This window comes from Tachypleus tridentatus, chromosome 5 (genome assembly GCF_004210375.1).
Source record: "Tachypleus tridentatus isolate NWPU-2018 chromosome 5, ASM421037v1, whole genome shotgun sequence".
NCBI classification, from domain to species: domain Eukaryota; kingdom Metazoa; phylum Arthropoda; class Merostomata; order Xiphosura; family Limulidae; genus Tachypleus; species Tachypleus tridentatus.
The window spans coordinates 31,009,098-31,028,788 of record NC_134829.1 but is presented as its reverse complement, the minus strand read 5'-3'; the positions used below and the strand labels follow the sequence as shown (position 1 = coordinate 31,028,788).

The 19,691-nt window shown below is 35.0% G+C and overlaps 1 protein-coding gene across 10 annotated transcripts in view; it reads left to right on the top strand.

Moving 5' to 3' along the window:
* LOC143250845 (integrin-linked kinase-associated serine/threonine phosphatase 2C-like) overlaps nt 1–19,691 on the top strand; it is a 66,098-nt gene that overhangs the window by 11,873 nt on the left and 34,534 nt on the right. For all 10 annotated transcript variants that reach the window (XM_076501936.1, XM_076501935.1, XM_076501927.1 and 7 more), the window contains exons 3-4: nt 6,898–7,015; nt 13,101–13,207. In XM_076501936.1, coding sequence (XP_076358051.1) covers nt 6,898–7,015; nt 13,101–13,207 — 225 coding nt within the window. The remainder of the gene's footprint in view (nt 1–6,897; nt 7,016–13,100; nt 13,208–19,691) is intronic.

The window sequence follows — 19,691 nt, the reverse complement described above, 5'->3', positions numbered from 1 at the left end:
TTCTCTTCAAATTCTTTGTCTTTCATGTCTTTCAACAAGTTTACTGTTTATTACACAATAGTAATATTTGTAATTAAATCTGAAGTGGCATTATTTTATATTTCTATCCAGTTATGGAACTTAACATTTCGTTACAAATATTTTTTTTTTCTGCCAACAAGGTTTTGTGTGGTTATTTATTTTCAATTATGATTTCTGATCTCTTAGTTACCATGTAGGAGGTTATATCTTGTAACAGCACACTTACACAGGCTTCATGTGGCAGTCCTTGACAGGAGAATTAGCATTTATTTTGTCAGGAGTTTGATTTTTGAACAAGATGAAATTCATTGGGCCTTAGCTCATGTTTTTAAGCCAAGCCACACATTTTAAAATACAGTCTGTCAACTTTGGAAAGCTAATACATTATACTATTGTGGTTTTTAAAACTTTTTACTGTTAATGTTATCTGTAGTTATTTGGGTTCACTAATAAATTTAGTTAGTTTGATCAATACTCATTGTTCAGTTCAGGTTTGAAATCAGAATGTAGTTATAACTTTGCCCTATAATGTTAGAAGATTATGCTTGACATGGGTGTTTGTTACATTAGGATTATTTGTAACCTATCTTGCTGATATATTGTAAATTAGGACAACTATATTATTATTTTTTATTCAAAACATCACCGAACACTTGTTTTATTTTACACTGTTTCATTTTCATTTATCATTTGTTCTTCTTCCTATTAACTTTTTGTGTACCTCTGGAATTATGGACCCCATAAATTTCTTTTTCTATTATAGCATGTGTCTATTGTTAGGTTAGAGTGTTTAAATTAGAGCTTACTGATAAACTTTGTCCTGCACAGTTTGATTAGGGTTAACAAGTGTGATATTTTTTATTTATGTGTAGTTCATTCAATGGTTAATACATTTAATACATATGCTTATTTCACTACATGCATGCTTAAGTTTGCAACATAGTGACTATTTCATTTTTATAATTCTTTATAATGTATACGTTTTACAATTTATTTTGTTTGTGAGGACTCCTGGGGCTGGGACCTCCCTATCTTCTCCTGATATTGCTTGCCTTCCTACTACAACTGCCAAAGCTGGTTAGGATGACCTAAACTTTGTCAGATTTTCTACACCTGATTATGGCTTGTCTTCTCAGGCCTTCTACTATGGAATTTACTAGGCCTACCTTAGCCTTTTTTAAGACACATTTCATTGTATTATCTTCTCTTTCTCCAGACATTTTTCCATGGTGAGCATTTTTGTCCCTATTTTGGAAGAGACTGCTTGCATGCCTCACTCTACACAGAATTTGGTTCATTTTGCCTTTAGCTAACCTTCGGGCATGTTTTCTTGATTCTGTGTACCTAGAATATGTGTCACTTGTATGGGGGATAGTCTGTGTTTATTCTCTATATTTAACCCCCATCTAGTTTTCCAGTTTCATCTTACCCTGTCAAATCTCATATAGTAAATGTCTATCTTTACAGCTTCTTTCTTAAGCAATCTTAGTTTTGTGGGATACCTTTTTCTCCTTCCTTCCATTTTGGGACATTTGCCATCTTCAGTTCTTTTTCACTGTATGTGGCTTCTTTGCTTTTGATATATTTTGGAGTCGGACACTGTCTTTTACTATTTGTTTATGATCCACTTCTAGTTGGACTTGCAGTCAGCTCTTTTTCAACATTGGTCCATTGTTTGGGGCTATTCCAGTGCAGTTAATGTTCCCATTGGGTATCTGTTTTGGTATATTCATGAATGGGAGGACATTGGTTGATTAACAAAAACTCCAGGGTATTTGTCTACAACTCAATCATGGTTTCCCTTGTTTTTTAGTTTCAGTCACTCCTCTGTTACTTCATTTCATCCATTCTTCATTAGTCTCAGTTACGGTGCATCATTCAACCCTTTCTATCCTCCGTCTTCATGTCTGGTTTTTATCTGGTCCTTGGTAAGGAGATGTGGTTCATCATGACTGGTTGATTATTTTCTGGCTGTTTTTACTTGCCCTTCCTCCATGGAAAGTTACCAACATGAGTGGAATGTCTTCTGTCATTGCTCTCTGAGTCAAGGGTTACCCCTGCTCAACCCACTGTTTCTTGTATTACATATTTCCTCACTTGAAAAATTTCCTCACTTAGTTTTAACTAAGGATCTTCTAACTCCTTCTTCTCGGGTTATTTGGCAGCTTTGTCTAACACCTTTCATTTTTTCTGATACTATAGGATGTTTACCTCTCCTACTCTTTTCTGTTGATGTGTTCCTTCTGAATTCATTGTCTGCTCCAGGGGTTTCCCTTTCAGATTGAAACATTAATATGGTTTTTAACTGCCTCACTTTGTACCCCTCTCCACATGCTTCTTGTTTCAACTTTCCTTAAAGACTTGTTTCCTTCTCTTATTTTGTGGAACATCTAAGATCTGATTTATTTGCATCAGTGTTTCAAGTACTTTTTATCATTCTATATTCTCTTTTATGTGGATTATTCTTTCTTCCCCAGAACTTTAACAATTTGTGAAGGTAATTCCTCCTTTTTACAAATTTCCCTTCCTTCCATTCCCTCTTTATCTTCAGTCTGATATGGATAGACTTCTATGTCCTGTATGTACTTTCTGCTGTTATGTTGCCCACATGGCTTCCTTCCATGGTGCCTCTTTCCATCTCTCTCTATTCCTTGGCAGCTGTCTTCTGTTCATGACCTTTCTCCTTTCATCCTCTCCAGTTGGGTTTGGCCTTTAATTTGATTAGCTTATTCCTCTTTATTTCTGGGCACCTTCTCATTAAATTCAACACCTTACCTTTTCATTGGCATTTCAGCTTTGTCATCACTTGAAGAAAATTCTTCAATGAGGCATGTGGACTACCCATAATAAATTTGGTTCATTATTTGCATAGGATTGTGATTTCTTTCTCTTTGGACTATCATACTTCATGAAACTTTTTCTTAGTAAGTTATTTATTCTTATTCTGTTTATTATTACTCATTTTTAGATCCCACTCTGACCAGGTATTCTTTAAACTATCAGATTGACACTATAAGATTGTGTTAAATTACATATTATATTTCCATGGTCACACAATTCACACTGTAAAGATGGGGTGTTCCACAAGATCATTAGTAGGTTTATCTTTGCAATGGAATTGCTTAAAAAATTGGTCCTTTCTAGACCATGCTCACAGCAGATGGGGATAGCTACCCATCCCTGCCTACCTTGTATTGAATAAATCGGTATGGTCCCTTTTTAAAAATAGGATTTTGTGGTCACCCATTGCACTGTCTTATTTTTTGTTTTTCTGGACTCTCCTGATTTCTTCTAATGGAGTTTCAGAGTCCTTAGCACTTTCCAGTTCTTAGCTTTGAGGGTGATGGGCCATGAAGGCAGCCAAATAGGTTAACAAAATATAAAATGCAAATAAAATATATAAACGATTATTGAACCATTCAGCTGAGAGTAGGTTGATGGTGTTCTGCTTGTGTAGGAGACACGATATCCTCCAACTTGAAATAAATATAAATGGGAGTGAGCCATCAAAATTGCAGTTTAATCCTTCAGTTGGGATCCCTCATCCTACATGGATGTAGATCTTGGTTTCTAGTGGCTGGGTTCTGTATTTAGAGCTCAACCAATTGACACAAGTCCTCTCGTGTGTGTGTTTTGATGCCTGTACTCTTCCCTCGATTATACTTTTGTTATTTCGTCTCTGCATTGTTGGTTGCAGTGGAGGTACTTGCCAGTTATTATGGTTCTTCCTCTGTGACTATCCCAAAGGAAATAATGTTTTAAACTAAGGATATTACTGTGCATGTAGTACAAATAAAAAATGTGATGAATATGCTGCATCATAAAAATGAGATAAATTGCCTTTCTTGTGTATGTCCTGATAAAGCATCAGTAATTTGAAAATGGCATCATACTGAATCCTTACAAGATGACACTTGAGTAAACTGTGATTCTTAACATATAGCCTACCTTGTCTTTATTACACAACAGAAAAATAATGTATTGCAAGCCCATAATATTATTAAGGGTAATAATTCAATGATACATTACAAGCATAGGACAAATGGCCAGGGAGTAACATATTTTGGTTTGGAAGAAGTCAGGAAATTTCATTCTGGCCAAGGAGTGGGAATCAGAAACTTACTCATGGCAGTTTTCATTTAATGTATTGGGTTGTGTAAAAAATTCGTTTGGATTTTGAACAAAAAAATACATCAACATTTTTATATGACCAACCTTTAATCAAAAATGTAAGCACCATTTTGTTCAATGAACTTTTGCCATCTCTTGGGCAACTAGTCAATTCTATTGCTGTAAAAGTTCTTATTATTTGATTGGAGAAGTTTGACACATGCATTTTAACTTCCTCCAGATATTTTTAATGTTTTCCCGCTAAGAGAGTACTGCAGAGTCCAGAACAGGTAGTAATCCACAGGTGCGAGATCCAGTAAATATGACAGATGAATATGAACATCCTAACCAAACTGCATTAATTTTTGTCAGGTTTGCAAAGATGAGTGTTGTCTGGCATTGTCATAATGGAAAACTATGCCCTTTTTATAAACTAGTAAATGGCATTTTTCTTCCAATGCCACCCTTGACTGGTCAAGTTGCCAACAATATTAATTGGTATTAATAGTCTGTCTGACAGAAGCTCATAATACAAAACATCATTCCGATCCCACCACTCTGCCAACATTACCTTCTTTGAGTGCAAACCAGCTTTAGGAGTGCTGAATGGTGAATCACCTTGTCTTGTCCAGTGTCTTTTTTTGTTGGATGTTGTTGCAAACAATCCATGTTTTACCACTTGTTACTAATATCTTTAAAAAAAGGTCTAATCTTGTTTGGCTTTAATAAGAAGTTACATGCCAAAATTGTTTCAAGTAAATTTTTGTTAGTTTATGTGGTATCCAAACAGTGTACTTGTTCACAATTTATAACTTATTTAAATGCAATGTAACTTTTTTTATAAGAAATGCTCAACATGTCAATGACTTCTTGTGTTATATTGTGGGTTATTTTCAATCATTGTGGTTATTTTGTCATCATCAACCTTGATGGGCCTTCCTGACCACTCTTTATCATCCAAGCTGGATTCACCATCACAAAACTTTTTAAACCACTTCTGATTAATACATATATTTACAGCATCATCACCAAACACTTCCATTTTTGTTGTTGTTACTTGTATTACATTTTTCCCTTTCTGATAGTAGAAAAATGTTATATGCAGGAAATGGATTTTGTAATCGCTCATCTTCAAATTAAAAGCAAGTTCACGAAACTTTAAAAAATATAACATTTTTTTGTAAACAACACTCAAAAACATGTACAGAGTCAACTGTTTCAAGTGAAGTTTAAACAAGAACATGCATGCTAATGCTGCCTATTAAATTCTAAACAAATTTCCACACAATCGAATATATACTTACCTTTTTGTACAAGGACTGTTGGATATGTTATGAAATTATACTTTTGACAAGAACTAAGGAAATTTAGCATATGCTTCATGAAACTAAATGGCAAAAATATATGTTACAAATTTTACTTGAATAACTGCCATTCTTCATATATCTATGAAAATCTTTTTCTTGGAGTTAGGATACTGTCTGTGAGATACATACCTAATCATTTGTTGTTTTCTCTTTACATTATTAAATGTCAAAGTACCTAGCAGTGAACATAAGAATATTTAATACAGGGTGTTCGGAAAGTCACTGTGCACTTATATATTTATTAACAGACATGTTTCAATATAGAATACAGGAGGTAAATATGAATGACAATTATAAACAATGTTGAAAGTGACCCCCGTTGGCATCAATACAGGCTTGGATCCTTCTTATTTTGTTTCTAAACACCGCTATCAGTTGCTGGCTTGAAATAGACTGAATAAAATATCATTACAAAACTGCACAGTGACTTTCCAAACACCCTGTAGCTTGTAGTATTATATTTTTAAAGTATAGTTAAGTGTTTTGAGAACTGGATCCCAGAAAACTGGATATCTGTCATAAAGTGGTAAAACATAGGCATTAGAGTGTGCAGGCTTCTTCACCTCCAAACTTATAACAAGATTCATGCATTTTCAATTTTTTGTTTTTATACACATGTTTTACTTCTAATGTCTGTGTAATTTTGATAGGAATGTGGTATTCCAAAATTGAACTGACATTTTAATAAAACAATAATGATACTACTATTATATAAAGATTTTAAAATAAATCTGGTGGCTGGTGATAAAGAATACAAAAAATGTAAGATAAAACAGTTGCTGATGAAAATTGATCATTAAACTGTTTATTTTTTTCAATTAATCATGGTTTAACTTTATTCACTGATTTGTATCATATCTTAACCCACTGCATCAAAGTACCAGTAGATCAGTAGGAATCCTTTAGGATTATAATTCTTACAAAGTTGGGTTTTGAAAACCATAGTGAGTACAGCTCATATAACTAACTAGCCTATCAGTGCAAACTTAAAACATTAACTACTGGGTTTTGATACCTGTGGTGGACAAAGCACAGATAACCTATCATATAGCTTTGTGTTTAACTATAAAACCAAACAATATTAAATAAACATCCAAATTTTTACTTAATTGTAAAAAACTTGATGCACATATAATTGCTTCTGATATCTGTAATATTAACTGGTGATTATGTTTGATTTTGTATTTTGTGAAGAAGTTAACTTATAGTGTAAACATTTTTTCAAGTAAGAAGTTTTGTCTTGATTAAATAACATTTTTCTAAAGTGGTTAATTTTAGTTGTTAATACTAATATAACAGTGATTCACTCTTAGAAGTAACTTTCTATATCCAGTATATGTGTGAGACAAGCAGGTGTAAAACTTGATTCTTCTAATGAAGAAATTGTGTGTACCTACAGGTCTTTATCAACTACATGGTTATTACTATGCAAGGAAAGGAGAACGAGAAATGATGCAAGATGCTCATGTAATCAATGATGCATTTCATAAGACTGTTCCAAATCTTCATCCTTCTATGTAAGTTTTATTTTCTATACAAATGCAATATATATACACCCACCCTATTACTAAAAGCTCAGTTTTTTCTGTTAGATAGTTGCATATTCAATTTCTATTCTGATCCTAACTTTGTGTGGTTTTACTCATGTACTCACTATTTGGAGATATGTAAATTATGAAATGATTCTTTTCATAATGTACAATATATCATGCATGAGGCTTTACAATTATAAAACATTGTGTGAAAATTAAACTTTTCAGTTATGACTGTGTGTAGAAAAAACTACAATATGTATGTATATAATTTATTATAACCAAAAACAAGCTCAAACAAAAGTCAGAAATGCTGCACTTATCAAAAACATTCCAAGGAAACAGGCAACAATGTAGGATATAAAATGTACCATAGGTTTTGGAGGTGACTGAAAAAGTATGACCCACATTGTAGTGGGGATACACCATCTATTAGTTTTAACCTTCATTTGCCAACCTCACATGAAGAATAACTTAATAATAAAATAATCAAAAGAATAGAAATATAGGTTAGGAGAGTGAGATGTGGGTGCTGAAGCTCACAACATCACACATCCATATCACCCTCCACTGCCTGCAGACAGGTCTTGGAAGGTGACTGCTCTCCAATGGAAGCAAGATGAAAAATAAAATGGAATAAATAATAAAGAAAATAATAAGGTATTACCACTTGGGGATAAATAAGTAAACTTACCTCCTGAAGTTGGCATTCCAGCTACCATTATAGTGGTAAGGCACTAATTAGTAGCCCAGTTGACAAATTGTATATATAAATAGGTAGGAAATTGAGGAAAGGACAATTATTTAATGCCTATAAATCCAAATTTATAGATTCCTTCATGTAGAACAAAATGGAGAAAATCATAAACTTTGGTAATTAAAACTTTAACCTTAAGACCCTTTTCCAATGGGCTCAGTATAAATATGCACAAGTTTGTTTACACATTTGCACACATTAAGTATTTATACTATAAATTTTGATGCAGTATGTGTATTTTCACAAAATTTAGTAGACCTTTATGTACTTTTCTGTTTTTTCTTTATGTACTTTATGTAGTTTTCTGTATACAAAAATTGGATATTTTTAATAAAGATTTGTTTGTGAAAATATTGAGTCTATTTTGTTACAAGTCTGAGTGCAAAGTGGTTTTCCTGTTATCATAAAGAAACTATTGTTTCTCCCAAAATTTTAAAATATTTTTTCTGTAATCTAAAATTTCTTGAATACATTTTCAGATGTTTCTCTTCAGTAAGACTTTATATTTTGTGTGTTAATTTCTCTGCCCTGACTATGTGGGGTCTTTTCAATTTGAACAACCTTTTAACCATCATAAAAAAATTAGGAAATATAAATTATGCTGTTTTTTGTTTTAGAATAACTACAGATTATAACTTAAAAATACAAATGTTTTATCTATGTAGCTTAAGTCTCATAACATTATATATTCAGTTATGCCTGGCTAACATAACTTGCACTGACTTTGTACATGTGCACTCATGTTACTGTGTCCAGTAATATACCACTGACCTTTAGTCTTTACAAAACCACTCTGTCTCGGATGTGTTTCAGTGGACTAGAATTTTGAAACATGACAGTCACCTTTCAATTATTATATGTTTATGTGTGAATATAGATTACTACTATTTAGAAATAAGTTGTTAAACTTATTTTTCTTAAAGTATAGACCAATAAATCAAGAAGTAAAGCAAACAATTATCTCTTCTAGCTATGATCTTTGAATTCAGTTGCTGCTGGACATAGGTTACTAAGACTTTTAAAATTTTTCACATGAAGGTTATGAACTGAATTTTTTTTTTAGGTTTTTTATACATACAGTAATATAAACAAAGATTTATAAATTACCAAATTGATGTCACACAATTTCACTAATTTATCAAGCTGAATAACTGAGATGTACTTAGGTCTGAAGAAATGAAATTTTGATTGGACTAAAGACACAAGTTACCTCCTTGAAGTCAAAAGAATGAGATAGCCTTTTTGTAAGTGGATAACTGGTTTATCTCATGTCATATATTGAAGTACGTGTGTATAAGAGGCCATTTCAAAAATGAAAAGAAATGGAATGGGACCACTGTGTTTGATTCAGTACATAAGCTACATCTATGCAAGATAAAAAAAATATGAGGTTCTTATTTTATATTCCAGCTTGTTAAATATTGGTAATTTGAGTTCCTAATTTGTACAAAAAGTATAGACTTAGTATTTTGATATCACAAACATTTAATTTTAACCACTGCTGCATTCAACATACTGTGTGACTCACAAAAATCGATATTAAGGTATGTTCTTTAAATATTTACTTTTAAATTAAGAAATTACCTCATATATAATATTAAAGTTTGAATTATAATCTACAATTTGATACCAAACTTTAACTGGATTAATAGCCAAGGCTCGTTTCCCATGTTTAGCATCACTGTTTTTAACCTTATCTCTATTCTTGCAATATTGCTGTCTGTCCTGGGACAAAGCCTTTTCAAGGTTATCAACATTAGATATTCTTTTCTCTTGCTTTGTTTTTTTCATATTTTAAAAATTTCACTGTTTCAAGTACAACCTTAAATGTCAATAGGTCACAATTAGTTTTAAACCAATGCAAAGGTAAATTGTACAACCTTTTACTTTCGTTTTCAGTCCAAAATGCTGGCAAAGCTATGTTAGACTGGCAGTCTCACTTTGGAGACGTACATCTTATGCACTGATTGCTATGATAGAATTGCTTTGTTCAACATAGAACCTTTGAGTCAGATATATAGAACTGAAAATGTCACTTTCAAAGGCTACATCATAGTTAGAACTTAGATCTACCTATGTTACCCATGTTTTTTGTGTTGTTTTTTTATCAAGTTGGTACAGCTGTAGGTTAGGCTGATCACATAGCATGTGCTCACAAGCAGTTGTAAACTCACGTGTGATATGAGGGTACTTTGTTACTTGGCAACTCAGAAAGCATGCTCGTAATCATGGAATATGGCTAGTAGTGTATTGTTAGCTCAGTAGTAATGTTACAAAATGGTTATTGTTATTACCAAGGTTATAAGTAAAACTGAAAAAAATGCTTTAGCCATGGTAGCAAAATTCAGTTTTGCTCTTAGATTTGCATAAAGTGAAAACAGGAGGGAGCTATGTCTTCCCTACAATGTTAGTCAGTCAGATTGATAAGTTTGTGGTTTTTGTGATATTTTTTTGTTTTTACTCTGTTGACTTTTACAAGTACTTGGTGGCTTGTTACTCTGCAGCAGCTTTGTTTATTACTCAGCAGTGTGCATAAAGTGCTTATAAAGTTTTTTAACATACTCATTGTAGTGTGTTTGAGATTTTAATTTGTATTGTATGTATTCCACATCTGACCATTCCTACTTTTAGTATTACCATACTTATATTAAGCACAATTAATAAGACAGTATTTTCCCGTAATGAAACCACACATATAGTTTAACAACATTTAAACTTTGATCAATCATTTTGCAAAGCTTCTTTTATCAGATTTTTGAAAACCATGGGTACAATAGAAATAAGCCTATAATCACTTGTACAGTTTTTATCACCTGCCTTGAAGGAAGGAGTAATATTAGTGACCTTCCAATCTACTGACACCTGCCCACTGTTTAAGAACACTGATCTTATAAATGGATTGAACTTATTTTTAATGTATTTTGATACTTGGATGTTTTACAATTTGGCTTTGTTTTTTATTTACCTTAAACAGAGTGTTTGTGGTATCAGAAGAAATGAAGATTTTTAATGAAATCTCCATTATGTGACAGCTTTTTAAACTGAGAAGATGCTTGTGGGAAATATAGTATATTTTGTTCTTAACATCTCAATGATTGTGTGATAGGTTAAGCAGTATTATGAAACAGAAGCAGTCTTTCAAGAGGACATTTTCTAATCACCTGTGGCGTAGTAGGAATGACTAGTACTATTAAAACAAAACTTTTGTTCTATGTCTACTATTTGTTCTTTTTGCTTGAATTTAAATTCATCATTATTTAGATGTCAAATCTTTCATGAAAGGTAAGTTGTGTAAAAACTTTGTTATTGATGCAAAGTTCCACTAAAGAAAATATTAAGTGTACTGTGAAAAAAGTATGCCATTATAAATATTTTAAAGTTAATTCAAAATGTCAAGAATATATCATTTTTATATGCTTGGATTTCAAATAATTTTATGTAAATAAAATGAAAAATATTATTTGCAATAATTAACAGTAAATATTGCCAGTTGATAAATTAAAGCAATGCAGTAATGTTTTGCCATCTAAGTTTTATTGAAATAAAGATATAACACAATATATTGCACATTATCTGGTTGCATACTCATTGAGGATAGTTTTGGGATATAATATACGAGGGCTGTTCAAAAAATACGCGGACTGACGTCATAAAACAAAATGTACTTTATTTAGAAGTTACAGGTCTGGGACCCCTTCAAAGTACTCTCCTTCCTAACGCACACACTTATCCCAACGGTGTTTCCACTTGTTGAAACAGTCCTGGTACGCTTCTTTTGTAATGTCCTCCAGCTCCTTCGTCGCATTTGCCTTAATCATGGGAATCGTCTCAAATCTTCTTCCTTTCAAGGATCTTTTGAGTTTGGGGAACAAGAAAAAATCGCAAGGAGCAAGGTCAGGTGAATAGGGGGGTGAGGAAGAACAGTGATCGAGTGTTTGGCCAAAAACTCACAAGTTCTGAGGCACAAATTTCACAGCAACATGGTGCATCTTCAATTTTTCGGTCAAAATCTCGTAACAAGATCCAACTGATATCCCACACTCTTCAGCAAGCTCCTGACAGTTAGGCGCCGATTTGCTCGCACCATGTTGTTGATTTTGTCGACGTGTGGGTCGTCAGTTGACGTGGAAGGACGTCCAGGACACTCATCATCTTCAATGGACTGTCGACCATCCTTAAAACGTTCATACCACTTGAAACATGCCGTACGCTTCATAGCAACATCACCATAAGCCGTGTTAAGCATAGCAAAAGTTTCAGTCACAGATTTTCCAAGTTTAACACAAAATTTCACAGCAAGTTGTTGCTCCTTCAGGTCATTCATTCTGAAATCTGCCAAACAAAAAAATCGTACTTCACTTAAAACTGTGCAGCTAATACACAAATGAAGATATCTACAATCAGGAAATGGCATTGTAATCAGCTGATCTGTGCAAACCTAGCAACACCAAGTGGATTCCCCTGGAACCAACTGGATCCGCGCAATTCAAACAGTCCGCGTATTTTTTGAACAGACTTCGAATACTATATAGCAAAGAATCCTGGACTCTATAAATAGTTACATATTTATTGTAAAGATTAAAGGATTTGTGGTTATTTTTCAATACATCTTTCCTAAAAAACCTGAATTTAAGTAGTTTTACACAAATATTTCCGTTACTTTGAGCCATCTTTTACCCAGGTTATACAAATATTATTTAAATTATAACCAAGAAGTTTCAGCAGATATGTGATAAAATTAGTGAGTAGCCAGATAATGTTCAATGTGCTATGACAAAAAATAAGTTTTTATGGAGAACTTTTAATACAATGCCTGTCAGAATACTGGCTACATAAGCCTGCACAAAATAAATAGTAGATATTTCATTGGAATTACACTTAATTTCCATGTATGTATGCCAGTTTGGTACATGGTATACAGTAATAAAAAAAAGTCTGTTAATTTATAATCTGAAGAAAATTAAAATATTGGAACAGGAAAGAGGTTTACCTCTATCAAGATCCATACTGTTTGTGTATATTTGTTATTGTTACAAAGATCATATATTTTGTGTTTAACTTAACAAAGGAGTAAATTGTGAACTGTTATGTATTCTATTTCATACACTAAGCATAGTTATAGTAATTTTAGTGTAACTACTGTCAACCTGTATTCCTGATGACCTTAATGTATTATCTTTATATTTGTTGTATCAATTTCAAAATTAATCATGACACTAGGCACTTTTTTTATACATTTTTAAAATATTAAATTTTGGTAGTGATTCTTGATAATTAATGCACTGTATGTAATTACTTTTGTGATTTTTCTAGATACAGACTAGCTTACTATGCAGTGTTTGATGGCCACGGAGGAGTACGTGCTTCACAGTTCTCTGCAGCCCAGCTTCACCAATATCTGACAGCTAAGTTACCCAAGGGTACCTCCTGTTCCAGCTTGTGTCTGAACTATTTTACACATAATGCTTCATTTCTAGGATAAGGTCAGTTGAATCATGGCATCTGTAAAACCCATGTGTAGAGACAAAATTCACAAAACCAGTGCAAAAGGTTCAAGAAAGAAAACAAGCACAACATAGACACTGTTTTACATTTCACAGCATATTAAAAATTAACAGGATCCTAATTGGTTGTCTTCCAGTTCTTATAAAAGCATGTTAACAGTAAATAAACTTTACAGGCAAAGCAGATGTTTTCCACAGAAATATTAAGTTAAAACTACCAGCAGAATAATGACGGTGTTAATAGTCGCAAACTAAAAACTAAAAATTCAGTAAAGAATTGAGCGTAATAAATTTAGAACTTCAGTCAAAATAACATATCTATTTTTAAGAAATAAAACTTAATATCAACAGTATGAACAGAAATTAAAGATTAAATTGACAGTTTTGTTCAAATTTACAATATTCACCAGATAGATGAGAAAACAAAACAAAATGCTTATCCATAAATCAATGTTCAACACTAATCTTGCTTTTGGAGGAAATGCATGGTCTGTTGAGTGAAATACTCCTCTCTGAGGTAGTATTCTAGTGTCTGCTAGTTCAAAATTCATTATTCACATAGATTGCCTTAATCCACTGCTATTTGTCTCATTTTCAGAAGATTTAAGCTTTATTCTTGCATTGAGGTTTTTTTTCCTAATGCCATTATTATAGTCAAATTGCAATGTACTGCATTCTCATGTTCCTTATGATAAGGTTGATCTTTCATTAGAATATACTAAAATATATCTCCTTGGTGTGGATTCCTGTGCATGATGAAGGGACCTCCTGGAGAAGGTTCTGTTCTTTCAGTTTACCTCCTCTGGGATCTAAACTTCTATCCATGTATTTGCCATGCTTGATGACCCGTGAAAGGGAGGAGAGGATCCTGGTGGTTGAGGAGTCCAACTCTAACATACCACTTTGGCCTTGAATTCCTGTAGACAGGCAGCCTTGGTATAGCCCTCACAGAGTCAGTCAGCTGGTCCACTTGGGCTATGGCCAACCAAGTATCAGTGTTGGATGTTCTCAACAGGTGTTGCAGACATTGCATATGATGCTGGTGTTTGGATATAGTGCTCATTAAACCATGGCATTGCTGCAATGTCCTTTTTTGACATTGTAGTGCCTTCCATCATAGGGCTCCATGGTGGGATGGGGTCAGTGGGTTTTGAAACATTTTTTCTTTATTATGGATACCCCTAATCAGATTTTAAAAAAAGGTGAAAAACAGACCATTGATAAACAACCACATCTTGAAGATTTTGAACAGCAATCTTCAACTTCTTCAACATCTGTACCTCATTTTCTGATATTACACTCTTTATCAGACAAACCTTTAGGGCAAATGTCTCCCCTTTTTTTTGTTCAGAAGGGAATTGCCAGCTCTCCTAAGTCAGTCAAAAAGCTTCTTTCTGTTGACATATTGGTGGAAACATCTACTGCTAAAGACAGTAAACTGCTCTTACATTCAAAGGCCATTGGGATTTACTCATTGAAATTACTCTCCATGCTACTTTTAATTCTTCACAGGGAGTTATTGTTGAAAGGGATTTGAAGAACATCCCTGACTTGGAGATTCTTGCTGGTTTCTCCACCCAAGAAGTTTCTGCACTGAGGCTTATCTCCACCTGCAAAGATGGAATTACGATGCTGATCAATATCCTAATTTTGACATTTACATCACCATGGCCACCTGCCACCATCAAGGCAGGTTACATTAATTGCAAGATGTGGCCATATATTCTGGACCCACTCAGATGTTTCCAATGTCAGCAATTGGGTCTCTTGAAGACATCATGTCCTGGTTCCTTGACGTATTCCCATTGTGATGACAAGGACCATGATGCCTATGAGCGTGAAATAGACCTTCATAGTATTAATTGTAGTGGTTCTCACCCATCTTACTTTTGTTCATGCCCTAGGTTGGTGGAAGAAAAAGAGGTGCAGCATTTGAAAACGGTTTAAAACATTTTTTACCTGAGGCTCAAAAGTTAATGTCTACCACTCTATCTCAGATGTATGCTGCTGCACTTCATTCCACTGCTACAGTGCCTTGTGCCTCCAAAAGAATCATTCTGAAACTATGTGAAAAGTCTTTTACCCTTCGTGATTGAGAAAGCTGATGAAGTTATGTCAACACCCATCTGTTTCTACCATTCCTTCCAGCAGATTCCTGGATCTATCTCCTGTGGTTCTTGGTATGGGCATTTTGCCAGGTCCATTTTCTTCTCCAGCCCCAGAGATGCAGAACAATCATTCATTCATGCCCTCAGTCACTGGAATCATCTTCCAATGACTGAGACCTGCTTAGTCAATCCAGGGCAGGATCCATGGAGGTTTGAGTGAAGAAAATAAAGAAAAAAGATGTGATCAAAAACAGAAGGGCTCTCCACCTAGTTCGCCTACACATTAATAAAAATGGCCACCTTGATACAGTGGAACTGTCAAGGTTTACTTTCTAATCTGGATGACATCAAAGCACTCATTGATTCTTACCATCCTGTTTGTCTTTCCTCACAGGAAACATTTCTGAAACCTGCTGATGCAGTCACCTTTTGACAGTTTTCTTTGTACAGAAATGACAGGTTGTGTGATGGATGAGTGCATGGAGGAGTGGCACTGCTGATTGATCAGAAAGTTTCCACCCTGTTTTTGCCAATTAATAACACCCTTGGAGGCTGTAGCCATCCATGTTTACTTGGGTCATACCATCACTGTCTATTCTCTTCTTGTCTTCTGGAGAGACTTATGGTCAATCAGACCTTGATGCTTTTGTTGAACAGTTGCTGTCTCCCTTTTTATCCCTGGGAGACTTCATTGGACATAGTTCCCTCCAGGGAGGTACTGACATTGATGGGAGGGATTGCTCTTTAGAACGTGTACTTTCAGATCATAATCTTTTTCTCTTCGGTACTGGTTTTTATACTTACTTTCACGTACCTACTCAGTCTCTTACTGCTATTGATCTTTCATTCTGCTAACCTTCACTATTCTCCCACTTTTTATGGAGGGTTGACAGTAATCCATTTGGCAGTGATCACTTTGTTATTTTGAGAGAGACAGGCTGTGGTCAATGCCACCCAACCTGCTTGTCCCGGTGGAAGCTGGATCAAGCCAACTAGCCCTTCTTCACTGCTCTCATGGAACTTGATCCTGCTGTCACCTGTAAGCCATTGATAGATGACTGCATGACAGCAGTGACTAACTGTATTATACAGGCAGCTGCTCATCATGTTCCTAAAACCTCAACATGTTTCCACAGTATCCTCATCTGTGGTGGAATACTGCCTGCCATGTGGCACGGAAGGCTCAAAAACAGGCCTGGGATACCTTTCGTATGTATCCCACATATTTAAACTGCATCACTTTTCAGCAGGCTAGAAGGGATCTTGGATTAAAATCACAACCAGCATCTCTTCTACTGCCAGTTCCAAAGTCATATGGGACAAGATTTGGAAGGTTTGTGGGCAATAAAATGCTGTTCCTCTTTCGATCTTGCTCCCTGATGGTCAGGAAGTTCCTGATGCCCAGAGCATTGCCAATACTCTTGGCAAAAGCTTTTGCCTGATATCTAGCACTTCTGCTTCATCATCCATCTTCTTAGCCATCAAGACTCAGGCTGATCATCTGTATAACTATAATCATGCCTTTACACTTGTGGAACTCAAGTTGGCTCTTCGTTGGTCTGGCAGTACATCGGTCACATGTGATGATATACACTACGAGATGCTTCGCCATCTCTCTCCTGCTTCTCTCATTATTCTTCTGCATATTTTAAACCAGATATGGCAGGAGAATGCTTTTCCTGATGTGTGGTGCCATGCTGTTGACCTACCTTTCTTTGAGCCTGGGAAGGATCCCAATATTCCTTCAAACTACTATCCAATTGCTTTGACAACCTGTCTCTGTAAGACCTTAGAGAGGATACTTATTGATTGTCTTGTTTAGTTCCTCAAATCAAACAACCTCCTCTCACTCATCCAATGTGGGTTTCTATGATAGTGCTTCACTGTGAATTACCTGATTTGACTTGATATGTTGATCAGAGAAGCCTTTCTCAAGCAACAACATCTTGAGTCAATATTCTTTGATCCTGAGAAGGCTTATGATACTATGTAAAGGTATGGCATTTCATGATACATCAACTTGTTTGGGTTGTGTGGCATTTTCCCATTTTAATTGAACTTTTTAATGGGCAGGCAATTCTAAGTTCATGTGGGTTTGACACTGTTCTGTCATTTCCTACAGGAACTTGGAGTCCCTCAAGACTGTCTTGAGTCTCACACTTTTCAGTGTAAAGGTTAATGCTATCACTGGATAACTCCCTCTTACTGTTCTAAACAGGCTCTATGTCGATGACTTACACATTTTGTGTCAGTCGTTGAGCATAAGGTTTATTGAGCAACAGCTGCAGACTGCTCTCAATTGTTTACTGAAGTAAACCACACTAGATGGTTTTAACTTTTATCTCTCTAAAACCATTTGCATGCACTTTTTACTGCAAATGGGGTATTCACCGTGAACCTGAACTCCATGTCCGTGAAGTTGTGCTTCCTATGGTCCCTGGGGCAAAGTTCTTGGGGCTAATCTTTGAATGTAATCTGACCTTTATACCAGTTGTATAAACTTTAAGCTATGAGTTGTGTGTACAAGAACACTGAACATCCTCTGTGTCCTCTCTTCCACCTCTTGGGGAACAGATCAATATTCTATGCTCAAGATATATCGTGCTCTTATTTGATTAAAACTGGACCATGGGTCTCTGGTCTTTGGCTCTGCCAAGACCTCAGCCTTAAGGATACTGGACCCCCTTCATCATCAAGGACTTCGGCTCTGCACTGGAGTTTTCTGTACTTTCCCAGTCCAGAGTTTGTACACAGAGTCTCACAAACCTTCTCTACACCTCCACTATTTGCAACTGTCTTTAATGTATGCTTCAAAACTTTGATCTTTGCCATAGTATCCAATCTGGGGTTGTGTTTTCCTTCCTCAGTGGGCCATGCTTTTTCAGAACAGAAGATCTGCCATTATTTCTTTTGGCCTTCGTATCCGGGCACAGTTAGATGAATTGGGTTTGTTTTTAGATAACATTGGCTGTATCCACTGCTCAGCCCATTCCACCATGGTTATTACCATCTTCATGTTTGACCTTTCTTTAAGTCATCTGAGAAAAGCAGATACTCCCAATTGGAGATACCATCTTTTATTTGCTAAACATTTCTCAAACCATCCTTCCATTCCCATTTATACAGATGGTTCAAAATCAGGTGACTCTGTGAGTTTTGCCATGGTTTGTTGTGGTTCGGTGATTGCACACAGAATTCCCTCTACAGTTTGTGTGTTCACTGCTGAACTGTATGCCATTTCTCTTGCCTTGAATCACATAGAAGCTAAGAAGTACTGGAATTGTACTATTTGTACTGACTTGTTTAGCTGTGTATTGGCCTTGGGTTTGCTTTACATTAGTTCTCACTTTTTTCTCTGAAATCTAAAACGTACTGGCTCATTTCACTTTAACATCTACTTCTATTCAGTTCTTCTGGATACCAGGCCATGTTGGTATTTGCAGGAATGAGCTCATTAACACCACAGCTAAGTCTGTCTGTTTTGGCACTATCACTACTGTGCTTGTTCCATACATCCTGTATTCAAGGCTTGGCTCTTGCCAGTTGGCAGTCAATTTGGAGTGAGAAATGTGAAAACAAGCTTTTTCATGTGTGAAACCCTCTTTTGAATTTTGGCCATCTTATTTCTGTAGGGATCAGAAAGAGGAAGTTTTCCTAATTATACTACACATTGGTCACAGTTTTTAACTCCTTGTTTTCATTTATCTGGAACTTATGCACCAATGTGTGGTCAATGTGATCCTTGATTCTCAATATTTTATATTTTACTGTTGTGCCATTGTATGACTCTGAACAACGACACCATTTTAGATATGTTTTGTCTACAGATTTACCCCTGATGCTGGACAGTGTCATTAGTGAAGGTGGCACTGTCTATCTTACAAATGTTTTTAGTTTTTGAGTGTGGTTTTCAGAGAAGCTTCTTCAGACTAGAACTGCAAAAATATCTTGCACACTTTCATTTCTTTACTTCTGTAGTTCTGTTTCTTCCACTGATAATGTTTGTTTGTCTCATCTGATGTCCACTCATTGTTGCTCTCCACAATCCGATACATGTATTTATTTCTTAGGTTAATCCTGAAAGCATCATTAACTGACACTCATTTTCTGTTTCTATATTCTTGTCAGGTTTTGCTCTGTGGTATGCAAATATGTATGTTGTATTTTCCATCTTTTTTAGGTGAGTAAGGTAAACATTTTACATTTATTCAGAATTTAAAACTTTTTCCTCTACATTTGTGTAGTTTGAAACAATATGCTGATCAAGGAATGTAATATAATTCATTTTGTTC